Source organism: Heptranchias perlo, chromosome 5 (genome assembly GCF_035084215.1).
Source record: "Heptranchias perlo isolate sHepPer1 chromosome 5, sHepPer1.hap1, whole genome shotgun sequence".
Classification (NCBI taxonomy): Eukaryota; Metazoa; Chordata; class Chondrichthyes; order Hexanchiformes; family Hexanchidae; genus Heptranchias; species Heptranchias perlo.
This window is the reverse complement of record NC_090329.1, coordinates 81,429,779-81,444,587: the sequence shown is the minus strand read 5'-3', so window position 1 is coordinate 81,444,587 and position 14,809 is coordinate 81,429,779. Positions and strand designations below refer to the sequence as shown.

At 41.8% G+C, this 14,809-nt stretch overlaps 1 protein-coding gene and 1 long non-coding RNA gene across 6 annotated transcripts in view; both read left to right on the top strand.

The window, feature by feature from the left end:
- Positions 1 to 370: 370 nt before the first annotated feature.
- On the top strand, positions 371 to 1,290 carry LOC137321436 (uncharacterized). Its single transcript, XR_010962816.1, has 3 exons — positions 371 to 437; positions 939 to 1,156; positions 1,233 to 1,290. It is a non-coding gene; the product is annotated as an uncharacterized lncRNA (long non-coding RNA).
- A 2,130-nt stretch (positions 1,291 to 3,420) lies between these two features.
- The window catches only part of LOC137321890 (amine sulfotransferase-like), a 46,966-nt gene continuing 35,577 nt past the window's right edge, over positions 3,421 to 14,809 (top strand). Inside the window, exon 1 of one of the 5 annotated variants that reach the window (XM_067984717.1) lies at positions 3,421 to 3,495. In XM_067984717.1, the coding sequence (XP_067840818.1) occupies positions 3,476 to 3,495 (20 nt within the window). In that variant the 5' untranslated portion in view covers positions 3,421 to 3,475. The other 4 variants (XM_067984722.1, XM_067984721.1, XM_067984718.1 and 1 more) reach the window with 4 other exon arrangements.

Sequence of the window (14,809 nt, the reverse complement as noted above, 5' to 3'; positions counted from 1 at the left end):
TTTGTAGCTGCCAGCAATGGAAATGGATGGAAAGTCGTGCTGGCTGCCTTACAAATACGTATTTCACCCCATCTAATTTTGCTTAATGTGCTGCGCCTAAGTGATTCAATGCTTCCAAGTACAGGAGCGTGAATCTCTACCCCATAATTTCCAGTTTGCTTGTTTAAGTGGTTAAATGATGTGACTAATTGCGTTGAGACTCAAAACATATGTGAAATTTGAACATGGAGGGTTGTTCCAGCAAAAGAAATTCTGGAAAACATTGATATTATCTGGTATGACTTCCACCCCCTAAGCTGGAATCCAAGGCTAAATGACGTAAATAATGTACATTCAACAAAGTATTAGGAAGTATGTTGTGAAGCAGTGTTGATTTATGTTCTATAGGGAGGATTGTTTCCTGGAGTTTCATTAATAGGGCTATAGCAGCAGGAAAGGTAGGTTTTGGGGAATGGGGAAGGAAAATCCAAATGAAATTTGTTGGTAAAATATGTATTTACATTTTTTAATGTTTTCAACTGTTTTGATTAAGGAAGTGCTGTTTTAAGAAAAGTTGCATTTTCAAGATAATAGCTCCTCGTCTGTAAGCATAAAACAGATGTGAAATGAAAATATGCTTTTATAACTATTTAGTTGCTTCAGTTGTTTATTCAGCCACTGAAAAGTCACTAATAAATCAAAACCAAGGCATTTCCTCGGTTCTCCCGATCGGCCATTGTAATTTCGGTGGAAATCCTAGTGTTAATGCTTGCTATCACTTGACAAGGTTTACCTGCTACCATAATGATAGGGAAGTTAATTCACAAAACTGCAGATATTTTGTCTGATGTGCAACATTTTAACCCTTATAAAAGCTCTGCATAATAGTTTGATGCAGTACTAAAGGAATGCTGTCTTTTGGATGAGATATTAAACTAAGGCTCCCTTTTCCTATTCAGGCTTCCATTTTAAGAAGATCAGATAATTTTCCAGATGTCCTGGTCAACAGTCCTCTTTCAACCAGTACCACCTGAACCAGTTATCTGGATATTTGTCTCATTTGCTGCTTGTTAGACACACATTGGCTCCAGTGTTTGCCTACATAAGAAAAACGATCACAATTCACAAGGACCCATCGAATGTGAAGTGCTTGATGCTATCCTGAAAACGTAATAAGGTATTATTTAAATCCAAGTTCTTTCTTTCTGGATTACCATTTGAATTGAAATTAAATGCTTATTCTCACCTGTCAGGGTCTGTGAAACTGGTTCAAGGACGTTGATTCACACTCAAAGCTGTTTCTTGCTCAGGTAAAACATTTTTATGTACTTATTATATATCTTATACACAATTAGTTTGCTAGTTCTTTATAATTGTTGATTTATGTAAATTGCTGTTGACAGAGGTCCATAAATCAGAATGGTTACAGCATGGAAGGAGGCCATTCGACCCGTCGCGTCCGTGCCAGCTCTTTGCAAGAACAATCCAGCTCGTCCCACTCCCCCACCCTATCCCTGTAGCCCTGCAAATTTTTTCCCTTCAAGTACTTATCCAGTTCCCCTTTGAAAGCCACATTCCAGCTCACAAGCACTTTTTTTTTAAAAAAAGGTTTTTTTCCTCATATTGCCTTTGGTTCTTTTGCCAATCACCTTAAATCTATGTCCTCTGCTTCTTGACCCCTCTGCCAATGGGAACAATTTCTCTATCTACTCTGTCTAGATCTTATGATTTTGAATATCTCTATCAAATCTCCTTGCAAACTTCTCTGCTCTAAGGAGAACAACCCCAGTTTCTCCAGTCTATGAATGTAACTGAAGTCCCTCGTCCCTGGAATCATTCTAATAAATCTCTTCTGCACTCTCTCTAAGGCCTTCAAATCTTTCCTAAAGTGCAGTGCCCAGAACTGGACACAATACTCTAGTTGTAATTGAACCAGTGTTTTATAAAGATTCATCATAACCTCCTTGCTTTTGTACTCCGCCTCTATCTTTTATAAAGCTGAGGTTACCGTAAGCTTAACTGCTTTCTACACCTGCCCTGCCACTTTCAAAGATTTGTGCACATATACTCCCAGATATCTGTTCCTGCACCCCTATTAGAATTGTACCCTTTAGTTTATATTGCCTCTCCTCGTTCTTCCTACTGAAATGTATCACTTCACATTTTTCTGCTTTGAATTTCATCTGCCACGTGTCCACCCATTCCACCAGCCTGTCTACATCCTCTTGCAGTCTATCAATATCCTCTTCACTACCATTCTAAGTTTTGTGTCATCTGCAAGTTTTAAAATTGTGCCCTACACACCCAAGCCCAAGTCATTAATATATATCAAAAAAACAATGGTCCTGGTATCGACCCCTGGGGAACATCACTGTGTACCTTCCTCCAGTCGGAAAAACAACCGTTCACCACTACTCTGTTTCTTGTCACTTAGCCAATTTCATATCCATGCTGCCACTATCCCTTTATTCCATGGGCTTCAACTTTGCTGACAAGCCTATTATGTAGCACTTTATCAAACGTCGTTTTGTTAGTCCATACACACCACATCAACTGCATTGCCCTTATCAACCCGCTCTGTTACCTCATCAAAACACTCAATCAAGTTAGTTAAACATGATTTGCCTTTAACAAATCTGTGCTGGCTTTCCTTTAATTAATCCATACTTGTCCAAGTGACTGTAAATTTTGTCCCGGATTATCATTTCTAAAAGCTTCCCCACCACTGAAGTTAAACTGATTGGCTTGTAGTTGCTGAGTTTATCCTTACACCCTTTTTTGAACAAGGGTGTAACATTTGCAATTCTCCAGTCCTCTGGCATCATCCCTGTATCTAAGGATGTTTGGAAGATTATGGCCAGTACCTTTTGCAATTTCCATCCTTGCTTCCCTCAGCAACCTTGGATGCATCCCATCCGGTCATTTAAAAAAAAATAATCGGTGCTGAAATTGTACTGCTGTCTAATAGTAAACAAATCCTTAATGCAATCTTCTGAAATTCCTCTGCTATTTAACAGAAACCTTAATCTATTTAGAACAAATAGGTTTGTAAAGTCCAAGTTCCAGCATCCACAGCTTTTGAGGGAGAGAATTCCAGATTTCTACTACCCTTTGTGTGGAAAATGTCCTTTTGATTTCCCTCCTAAAATTAGCTAGGCCATTTAACTGCGAGCTGGGAAGGGAGGGGGGGGGGGGCGAAGTTTCCGGATGTGAGACCCGGAAGGTAAGTGGGTGGGTCGCATGAGGCCAATCAAATGCACTTCTGGGTTTCGCACCCGGCAGCCAACCTGATTGACAGAAGAAGATCGGGGGCTGGGGAAGAGATTGGGGGCGGGGGGTACCGGGAAGGAGCTGGGGGAGGGGAGGAGGTCGATCGTGGGGGTCCTGTCAATGAGGTGAGCTTGTTGGGCCTGGATGAAGCACCCCCTGCTCCTCTGGGCCTATAAACAGTGCAATAAAGGATCCTGCCATTCCTGCCTGTTTTCACCTGACGTGAATGGGAAGTGATGCGAACAGGTAAGGTTAAATTCATTTTAGTATTCTAGTACACAAAATATTAAGTATCTCAAATGAGTTACATTGCCCTTTTTGTGGGGGCAGGACTTCCTGGTGTCTGCTCTCCACAGGCACATAAACTTGTCTGGGTTAAACCTGGAAGTAGGTGTGCTGGAGCTGGGATGCTGTCTTTCCCTGGAAATGGAGGATTTTTACTCCCACCCACCTGTCCTTGGGGGTTAAAATTTACCCCTATGTCTCCTCGTTCCTGATTCCACATCAGAGGAACACATTTATTTGTATCTACCTCATCCTTTTAACATTTTAAACACGTAGATCAGATTACCCCTTAATCTTCTATACTCCAGGGAATACAAGCCAAATTTATGCAACCTCACAATTTAACCCTCTAAGCTCTGGTATCATTCTGCAGATTCATGCTAATATATTTGCTATTTTAGCAGAGAGAGGAATTTCAGATGAACATGGTAAGCGTTTGCTAGTGTATCTCAATATAATTTCAGAAACGGAGGCAATAATTCTTGGTGAAAGCATGCCCATCACTCCAAGATACTTCTTACACAAGACCTTGAGGAAACAACTTCAGATTGATCAAAGTGTCTACTATACAAGTAATTTATGTTTCTAAAACGAACCGAACAGTTACATGGTTAAGTACATAAGTGATCGAAGTAAAGGTACTTTACTTCGTATTGTGGCTAATATTCCCTCTAAATCTTCTTCTAAATCTCAGTGTCGTACTTGTCGTTCTTTTTGGAAGCACATTTTCAATGGGTCAATGTTCTTTTCAATGGGTCAATGTTCTTTTCAAAGTGGGTTGCCCAAAGCTAGCAACGAACAGTGAGATTTGAGTTTGCGCGCTGGCCGTGGAAACATGCTGGTGATCGGGGCAGAGCGGAAATAAGACTGGCTGATAACCGTGGGGGGAGTGTAGGTTTTGTCATTATTCCGATTGCATTTATAAGCAACAGCTGAGGCGCCAGGTGACGGAGTAGGTTTTACTTCTGAAACTAGGGGAGAAGGGAGTTTGTTTTGGATTCCCGCTGAGTGGCTGTAAGCGGAGGTAGGTGAGTACAGTTTAGTGTTTGACCCCTCCTGACTCTTTCTTTCCTTTAAATGTAAGGAATCTTACAGTCCAACAATTTTATCTGAAAATCACAAGCTTTCGGAGGCTTTCTTTTTCGTCAGGTGAGTCACACTCACACAACACAAGCCTCCGAAAGCTTGTGATTTTTCAGATAAAATTGTTGGACTGTAACCTGGTATTGTAAGATTCTTTACATTTGTACACCCCAGTCCATCACCAGCATCTCCACATCATTTCTTTCCTTTAAGAAACAAAGTCATTTTAACTCGTAAAAGACTTGCCAATAGTTCTCAATCTTTCTTTGGATAAGGTGAATCCTTTTTGTGTTAGAAACGAGCTTTAAATTCAATGCTCGCTCCTTAGTAGCACTGGGCAGCAGGAATGCACCAGCGCTCCTGAGGAGCAAATGATGTGGAAAAGATTATATAAGTGGTGATGGGACATTTAATGCTCTCTTCCAGCTAGTATACTTGACTGGGTAACCATGGACTTTCGTCAGGAGAAGCTTATAATTAGTCTCTCTGTGAAATAAATAGGTAATTATTTCTGTCAGTAGAGGGGAAGGGAAAAAGAACCGTTGAAGGAAAGTCCTGAATGGTATTTACTTAATCAAGAGGAAAAACTGGAAGAATTATTTGCATAGTCAGCTAAGCCAGTGATCATATGAAGTGAATTGAGAAAATGTTTTGTACGCAGAGTTGGAAACCATGATCTCAACGGATCTTAAAGAGATTGAGTCTTGTCTTCATCCTGACAGAGTAATTACCGTAGTTTAGTTACTCTCAGTACCTACTGGTCTAGTTTGGGTACAGAATTACTTCTGTTAATGAAAATTTTCTAAGTGAAAAGGTAAGAAAGAACTTGTGCAATTGAGCAGTATTCTTTGACAGTTCTGTCTTTTAGCGCCGTAAGTGTGTTAAACGAATAAAAACACGTTTCTGGAAATGTACAGCAGGTCCATAAGCATCTAATGAAAAAAGGCAGGCTACTCTTTACAGATAATAATTCATATTTCTACCATTTGAATTTTTTTCTTTGTACTTTGTTTTGAAGGGGATATTTTGCATGGAAGTATCCACAGAAGCTGATTAGAATGCAGATCAGTGTATCTGTTATAAAGAAGTTTAATATAGTCACACTGCAATGTTGATAAAATTATTTCTTACCTGTGATTTGAAGAGCGTCATTTTCAGCATTTGGGAATTGGAGTCACACTTGTCTGAGAAAAATTGGAATTCCTTTTGTTCTTAGAACATTTTTCTCCCCTTTTCCATCAAATTTGATTTTATGACTACACTTTTTAAGTTCAGGCTCCTGGGTGTATTTAGTTCTACTCTAGGAATGCAAGGTTGTAAATGTTGTTACCTTTGGTATTGCTCCCCCCACCACCCCAACTTGCCCGGCCACTGGAATGCACCACGCACCCGATGTGCGCTGTACATGTTCAGGCCTCTGAACGCCAAATTTGGTGGGCAGTGTCATTAGCATAGCTTGGTTGCACCCCCAGCACCAGTTCATCCCCTTGGCAGAGCCTTGCTCCAGGAAATGGTGGGAACACATGCATCCACTGTTGAGCACAAAAGCCTCCAGGCCTGAATATCTGTTGGAAGGTGGTAGTACTTGCTTCATTTTACTTACTACCTGGCCCCCTCAGATCTACAAATTGGAGGTGGTTCCAAGCACACAGCTCACATTCAACTTCTTCGGACAACCTTGAAAATGGGCAATCATTGTTCGCATGAAGAGCAGGTGGGTGAGCTGGGAAAGTCCCCTCCTGCCTCATTTTCATGGTTATCCTGCTCTTGCACCTGTTGAAGCCTCAAATCTCAGAGCAACATAATGGGTCTCCAGCTCCTTTTCCTTCCTTTGCACTTAGGAATTTATCATTCACCAGGCACGTATCTATTTTAAGTTCTATTTTTAAAAAAAAATCTTACCTGTTTCTCAGTGCCTCTGCAGTCTTGCCATTCCTTCTGCAGCCAAGTCCACATAACTAAAATACCTGACTGGGTGAAAATTGTACCAAAGATCCATTTTCTAACCATACATGGAGATTGAATATTAAAGTTTGATATGGTCCTATAACTGCAGTGAGCACTTACCCTCATATAAGCCTCATATAATTGTTTGTCACCCAATTTAGTTACCTCCCCAAAGAATTCCAGTAGATTTGTTTGGCATAACCTGATAGGCTCAACTTTCTGTTGGAAATCCACCCAAACTGGGATGGGCAGGAGCAGGAAATCCCTCCTGGTTACTGCCACTTCTGACAGAAAATTCCAGAAATGATGGCAGCCATTCAATATGTCCACCCAAGTAGCGATGGGTTTAATCAAATTTTTTGATAATGGAATAACGCTTTTTTTCATAATTTCTGCCATAGTATCATTGGGCATAAGAAACAACAACTTGCAATGGGCAACTAGTGTTGCTATGGTGGGTGGGAGGAATTTTAAAGATCCCTGAAAAGAGTCCAATCAATGTGGGAAAGTCAACTGTAATCCTCAGACACACAAATTTTAAAACTTAATAAAAATTGACCTCCTCTTCGGTTGCCAACGTCTGCAGCAGCAATTTTCCTCTCCTTCCTCGGTGCACAAAGGAATCATGCTGGGAGACCATCAAAATGATTTAAACAGGCTGACTGTGGGACATTCAGTGGCAGGCAAGTTGGACGGGTGTAAAGCCCATCCCGGCAACTTTATGCTGGGTTTCTGCTAAAACAGAAAATCCCAGCTTTTGTTTCAAAATCAATGCAGATAATTTATTATGGTACACGTGCTCTTCTTAAATGAACAATTCAGTGAAATGCTTTCAAACAGTCTCACTCCATTTTTGGATATCTGGATAACATTTGCTATCCTCTCAAGTCCTCAGGTACACCTATATTAATAGAATTCTTCAATGTATTAACCAGAGCCTCTTTCATCTCTCATTTCCTTGAGGATTCTGGGATTTTCACATCTGGTCCATGTGCCATCTATGCATTAATGGGTGATTCTACAATCTAGCACATAGGAACAGGAGTAGGCCATTCAGCCCCTCGTACCTGCTCCGCCATTTGATAAGATCATGGCTGATCTGTGATCGAACCCCATATACCTGCCTTTGGCCCATATCCCTTAATACCTTCGGTTGCCAAAAAGCTATCTATCTCAGATTTAAATTTAGCAATTGAGCTAGTATCAATTGCCGTTTGCGGAAGAGAGTTCCAAACTTCTACCACCCTTTGTGTGTAGAAATGTTTTCTAATCTCGCTCCTGAAAGGTCTGGCTCTAATTTTTAGACTGTGCCCCCTACTCCTAGAATCCCCAACCAGCAGAAATAGTTTCTCTCTATCCACCCTATCTGTTCCCCTCAATATCTTAAACTTCGATCAGATCACCCCTTAACCTTCCAAACTCTAGAGAATACAACCCCAATTTGTGTAATCTCTCCTCGTAACTTAACCCTTGAAGTCCAGGTATCATTCTAGTAAACCTACGCTGCACTCCCTCCAAGGCCAATATGTTCTTCCGAAGGTGCGCTGCCCAGAATTGCTCACAGTACTCCAGGTGCGGTCTAACCAAGGTTTTGTATAGCTGCAGCATAACTTCTGCCCCCTTGTACTCCAGTCCTCTAGATATAAAGGCCAGCATTCTATTAGCCTTATTGATTATTTTGTGCACCTGTTCATGACACTTCAATGATCTATGTACCTGAACCCCTAGGTTCCTTTGGACATCCACTGTTTTTAACTTTTTACCATTTAGAAAATAACCTGTTCTATCCATTTTTGATCCAAAGTGGGTGACTTCACATTTGTCTACATTGAATTCCATTTGCCACAATTTTGCCCATTCATCTAATCTATCAATATCGCTTTGTAATTTTATGTTTTCATCGACACTGCTTACAATGCCACTAATCTTTGTGTCATCGGCAAACTTAGATATGAGACTTTCTTTGCCTTCATCTAAGTCATTAATAAATATTGTGAATAATTGAGGCCCCAAGACATATCCCTGTGGGACTCCACTAGTCACATCCTGCCAATGTGAATACCTACCCATTATCCCTACTCTCTGTCGCCTTTCGCTCAGCCAACTTCCGAACCAAGTCCATACTTTTCTCTCTATTCCATGGGGGCTTCTATCTTAGCTAACAGTCTCTTATGTGGGACCTTATCAAATGCCTTCTGGAAGTCCATATAAATAACATCCATTGACATTCCCCTGCCCACTACTTTAGTCACCTCTTCAAAAAATTCAATCAGGTTTGTCAGGCACGACCTACCTTTCACAAATCCATGCTGGCTCTCTCTGATTTAACAGAAAATTCTCAGTGTTCAGTCACCCTATCCTTAATTATAGACTCCAGCATTTTCCCCACAACAGATGTTAGGCTAACTGGTCTATAGTTCCCTGGTTTCCCTCTCCTTTCCTAAAAAGCGGAGTGACATGTGCAATTTTCCAATCTGGAGGGACAGTTCCTGAATCCAGAGAACTTTGAAAGATTATAGTTAGGGCATCTGCAATCTGCTCACCTACTTCCTTTAAAACCCTGGGATGGAAACCATCTGGTCCTGGGGATTTGTCACTCTTTAGTGCTATTATTTTCTTCATTACTGTTGCTTTACTTATGTTAATTTTATCGAGTCCCTGTCCCTGATTCAATATTAGTTTTCTTGGGATTTCCGGCATGCTATCTTTTTTTCTCAGTAAATACTGACGCAAAGTAATTGTTCAACATGTCCGCCATTTCCCCATTGTCACTGACAATATCCCCACTTCCAGCTGGAAGTTCTACTCCTAGGAAGTGCATGATGGGAAACCACCGCATGCAACCCACAATTTTCTGTTCATTATTTTTAATTTCTCACAATGCACTTCATGGGAGTGCTGGATCACAGGATCACACCTAAAATTTCTTGAGTTACTCCCTATGCTGAAATTAGTGTACATCTTTTATGTAAATTAACAATTTTAAACTGACACTAATGTTCTGGCATTTTAATGCCCACTGTTCAATAATGCCAATTAAGGGCTTGATAATGGCATTTTATGACAATTGATGTGATAAATTCTTCACTAGTGCCAGTTGTTCCTGTTCTGAGTTGGAGTCACTAACTTGGATATTCTACTGTAGTCTGTCTGATTTTTGGGTTGTAATTACGTGGTTAGGAGCCAAAAATGAGTAGAAGTTCTGTTGTGCTGGAAGTGTGCCCACTTTGTACCTGATGCAGTTTCAGGTGGGCAGGACTAGCAGCAGTGGAAGTACCTATCTTAAACAGGTGGTGCTCCATGTCAACATTAAATTGGGAGTATCAGTCCTGTACATCATTGCTCACCATTCTGCCATGGTGGAACATCAAACATTCATCATGCCTATGTGATATGGGCGTGCAGAGTTACTACACATACTAAAGGTCAATGGAAAGCACTCAGTAATAAAGTGTATTTCAGCTATTTTTCTTCATGCTGGCACAGAGGTTCTCATGGGTCTTTGGTACCTTTTTTATGCACAGCACAATTACTGCCACCAATGGGTGTATGTTTGGAAGGACCTATGGAATGCCAGGTAGGTCAGGCTGTAAGAGGGATATTCTGTCCCCCTCTGGGATTCACATGGCCATATCTGCGGACAGAGATGGCCTGTCCTCATTTGGTAGACAATTAGCGCATGTGGAGGTTTCTGTTTCGAGAAGAAACTGGGAGGGCAGACTCTATGGTACCACTAATATGTGAAGGCCTGTAATGTGGGATGCTTCCTCAGTATGTTATGCTTTCAGTGGTCCTGTGAAAAAGAGTCATAATAGGGTGATCATCAACCTGTGTACCCTAATTGGCTGCACCTGTCAAGAAGCTGCCTTCCATTTCCGCTGGCCCTGACACACCTCCCTGGTAATGATCACATGGAAATGGCTACATACTGTCTGGGTCAGCAGAGAGGCAGATGCAGAGCTATGTAATTTTCTCTAAGAACACAGATACCATACAGTGCAGGACTGGCATAGCCAACTGTCCCTAATGGAAAAGCAATAGATGCAAAGGCTGAGAGTCTCCAGGGAGGTGTTTACAGGCTTGTGTTACTTCTTGGAACCTGAGAGGGTTGGAGTAGGAAAACTAGGTAGGGAGACTTTTCCTTGTTTCCCAGTCATTGAATGCCACTTCTGTGATTGTTCGCTGGAAGTAATGTTGGGTATATAACATCTCTGCCGGAATGTGAGGAGGCTTATTTTAATAAGGCACATATAGGTACATGAATTTAGCTCTGAGCCGGGAACTCGGTGACTCCGTAGATATTTGCGTGGGGAAATGAATGCATCACAATCTGCGATCGCAACTCAATTGAAGGTAAGTATTTGTGCTTCCAGGTTTCCCATGCACCGGGCTTCCAGCTGCTTGTTGGGAGAGAAAGGAACTGCAAATCGAGAAGGGAGGGGGAGAAAGAGATCGTAGGCCACGAAAGAAATCTGAGGTGGGGGGACGTGGACTTCATTGGGTGGCCCTAGGAGAAGATCGGGATGGGGTGGGGGACTCCAGCACCAAGGTTGGGTGGGGGCATTTTCCATCCTGGCCGCAACAGGCAAAATCATAGGGGTGTGGTGAGCTGCTGCTCAGTTCAGGAACATTCAGTTGGCAGTGACTGATGAACACTTTGGCCTTGCCCAAGAGTATATCAGTGTTAGCTTCCCCCAAGACAGATGATATAGAATCATACAGCACAGTTAGAGGCCATTTGGTCCATCGTGCCTGTGCCAGCTTTTTGACGAGCTATCCTTAGTCCCAGTCCCCTGCTCTTTTCTCATAGACCTGCAAATTTTGCCTCTTCGAGATATTTATCCCATTCCCTTCTGAAAGTTACTATTGAATCTGCTTCCACCACCCTTTCAGGCAGTGCATTCCAGATCATCATAACTCGCTTTTTTAAGAAAAAAAAATTCTCCTCATCTCTCCTCTAGTTCTTTTGCCAATTATGTTAGATCTGTGTCCTCCTGGTTACTGACCCTCTGCCAGTGGAAACAGCATCAAACCCCTCATAATTTTGAAAACCTATTAAATCTCCACTTGAGCCTAAGAAAAATAGATCAGAGTAATTCCTAAATGTTAAAGCTAGGAACTGTGGGGGAGCAGAGCGATTTAGAGGTCCATGTGCAGAAATCACAAAGCTACAGGTACAAAAAATAATTAAAAAGGATAATGGAATGTTGGCCTTTATCTCAAGGGAGCTGGAATACAAAGAGGTAGAAGTTATGATACAGTTAATAAAACTCTGGTTGGACCCCATCTGTAGTACTTTGTTCAGTTCTGGGCACCGCACCTCAGGAAAGATATATTGGCCTTGGAGGGAGTGCAGCGCAGATTCACCAGAATGATACCAGGGCTAAAAGGGTAAAATTGAGGTCAGGTTGCATAGACTAGGCTTGTATACCCTTGAGTACAGAAGATTAAGGTGTCATCTAATTTGAGATGTTTATGATTAAAGGATTTGATCGTTTCTCTCTATCCACCCTATTTCCTCTGGTGGGGGAGTCCATAACAAGGGGGCATAACCTTGAAATTAGAGCTAGGCTGTTCAGGGGTGATGTCAGGAAGCACTTCTTCACACAAAGGGTAGTAGAAATCTGGATTCGCCCCCCCCACCCCCAAAAAAAAAACCTGTTGAGGCTAGGTCAATTGACAATATCAAACAAGATTGATAGATTTTTGTTAGGCAAGGGTATTAATGGTTTCGGAACCAAGGCGTGTAAATGGAGTTAAGGTACAGCTCAGCCATTATCTAATTAAATGGTGAAACAGGCTCAAGGGGCTGAATGGCCTACTCCTGTTCCTTTGTTCCTCCCTCAGCTGTGGCTCAGTTGGTAGCACTCTTTCCTCTGAATCGGAAGGTTGTGGGTTCAAGTTCCCACTCCATAGACTTGAGCACATAATAAAGGTTGACACGCCAGTGTACTACTGAGGGAGTGCTGCACTGTCGGAGGAGCCATCTTTCAGGTGAGATATTAAACCGAGGCCCCGCCTGCCCTCAAGTGGACGTAAAAGATCCTATGGCACTATTCGAAGAAGTGGAGATGCCGGTGATGGACTGGGGTTGACAACTTGGTGTTGTAAAATTGTTTACAACTATTCGAAGAAGAGCAAGGTTGTTCTCCTTGGTGTCCTGGCCAATATTTATCCCTCAACCAACATCACTAAAACAGATTATCTGGTCATTATCACTTTGCTGTATGTGGGACCTTGCTGTGTGCAAATTGGCTGCCATGTTTCCTACATTACAACAGTGACTACACTTCAAAAGTACATCATTGGTTGCAAACATAGAAAAAAGGAACAAGAGTAGGCCCTTTGAGCCTGCTCTGCCATTCAGTATGATCACGGCTGATCCTCTATCTCAATACCATATTCCCGCACTCTCCCCATAACCCCTTGATGCCTTTTGTGTCTAGAAACCTATCTAGCTCCTTCTTAAATATATTCAGTGACTTGGCCTCCACAGCCTTCTGTGGTAGAGAATTCCACAGGTTCACCACCCTCTGAGTGAAGAAATTTCTCCTCATCTCAGTCTGAAATGTCCTACCCTGTATCCTGGGACTGTGACCCCTTGTTCTGGACCCCCCAGCAAGGGAAATATCCTCCCTGCATCCAGTCTGTCTAGCCCTGTCACAATTTTATACATTTCAATGAGATCCCCTCTCATTCTTCTAAACTCGAGTGAATACAGGCCTAGTCGACCCAATCTCTCCTCATACGACAGTCCTGCCATCCCAGGAATCAGTCTGGTGAACCTTCGCTGCACTCCTTCTATGGCAAATATATCCTTTCTTAGGCAAGGAGACCAAAACTGCACACAGTACTCCAGGTGTGGTCTCACCAAGGCCCTGTATAACTACATTAAGATATCCTTGCTCCTGTACTCAAATCCTCTTGCAATGAAGGCCAACAGACCATTTGCCTTCCTAACTGCTTGCTGCACCTGCATGTTTGCTTTCAGTGACTGGTGTATAAGGACACCCAGGTCCCTTTGTACATCAACATTCCCCAATCTATCACCATTTAAATAATACTCTGCCTTTCTGCTTTTCTTTCCGAAGTGGATAACTTCACATTTATCCACATTATATTGCATCTGCCATGTATTTGCCCACTCACTCAACTTGTCTAAATCGCCTTGAAGTCTCTTTGCATCCTCCTCACAATTCACGATCCCACCTAGTTTTGTGTCGTCAGTAAACTTGGAAATATTACATTTGGTTCCCTCATCCAAATCATTGATATATATTGTGAATAGCTGGGGCCCAAGCACTGATCCCTGCGGTACCCCACTAGTCACTGCCTACCACCTCGAAAAAGACCCATTTATTCCTACTCCTCTGTTTCCTGTCTGTTAACCAATTTTCAATCCATGCCAGTATATTACCCCCAATCCCATGTGCTTTAATTTTGCACACTAACCTCTTATGTGGGACTTTATCAAAAGCCTTCTGAAAATCCAAATAAACCACATCCACTGGTTCTCCCTTATCTATTCTACCAGTTACACCCTCAAAAAAAAAAAAAACTCCTGTAGGTTTGTCAAACATGATTTCCCTTTCATAAATCCATGTTGACTTTGTCTAATCCCATTGATATTTTCTAAGTGTTCTGTTATCACATCCTTTATAATAGACTCTAGCATTTTCCCTACTATTGATGTTAGGCTAACCGATCTGTCGTTCCCTGTTTTCTCTTCCTTTTTTAAATAGTGGGGTTACATTTGCCACCCTTCAATCTGCAGGAACTGTTCCATAATCTATAGAATTTTGGAAGATGACAACTAATGCATCCACTATTTCCATGGCTACCTCTTTTAGTACTCCTGGGATGCAGATTATCAGGCCCTGGGGATTTATTGGCTTTCAGTCCCATTAATTTCTCCAGCACTTTTTTTTACTAACACTAATTTCCTTTAATTCCTCCTTCTCACTAGTTCCTTAGCATTTCTGGGAAGTTATTTGTGTCCTCTTCCGTGAAGACAGAACCAAAGTATTTGTTTAATTGCCCTGCCATTTCCTTGTTTCCCCCATTATAAATTCTCCCATTTCTGACTGTAAGGGTCCTGCATTTGTCTTCACTAATCTTTTTCTTTTACATACTTGCAGAAGCTTTTACAGTCCACTTTAATGTTCCTTGCAAGTTTACTCTAATACTCGATTTTTCCCTTCTTAATCAATCTCTTGGTCCTTTTTTGCTGAATTCTAAACTGCTC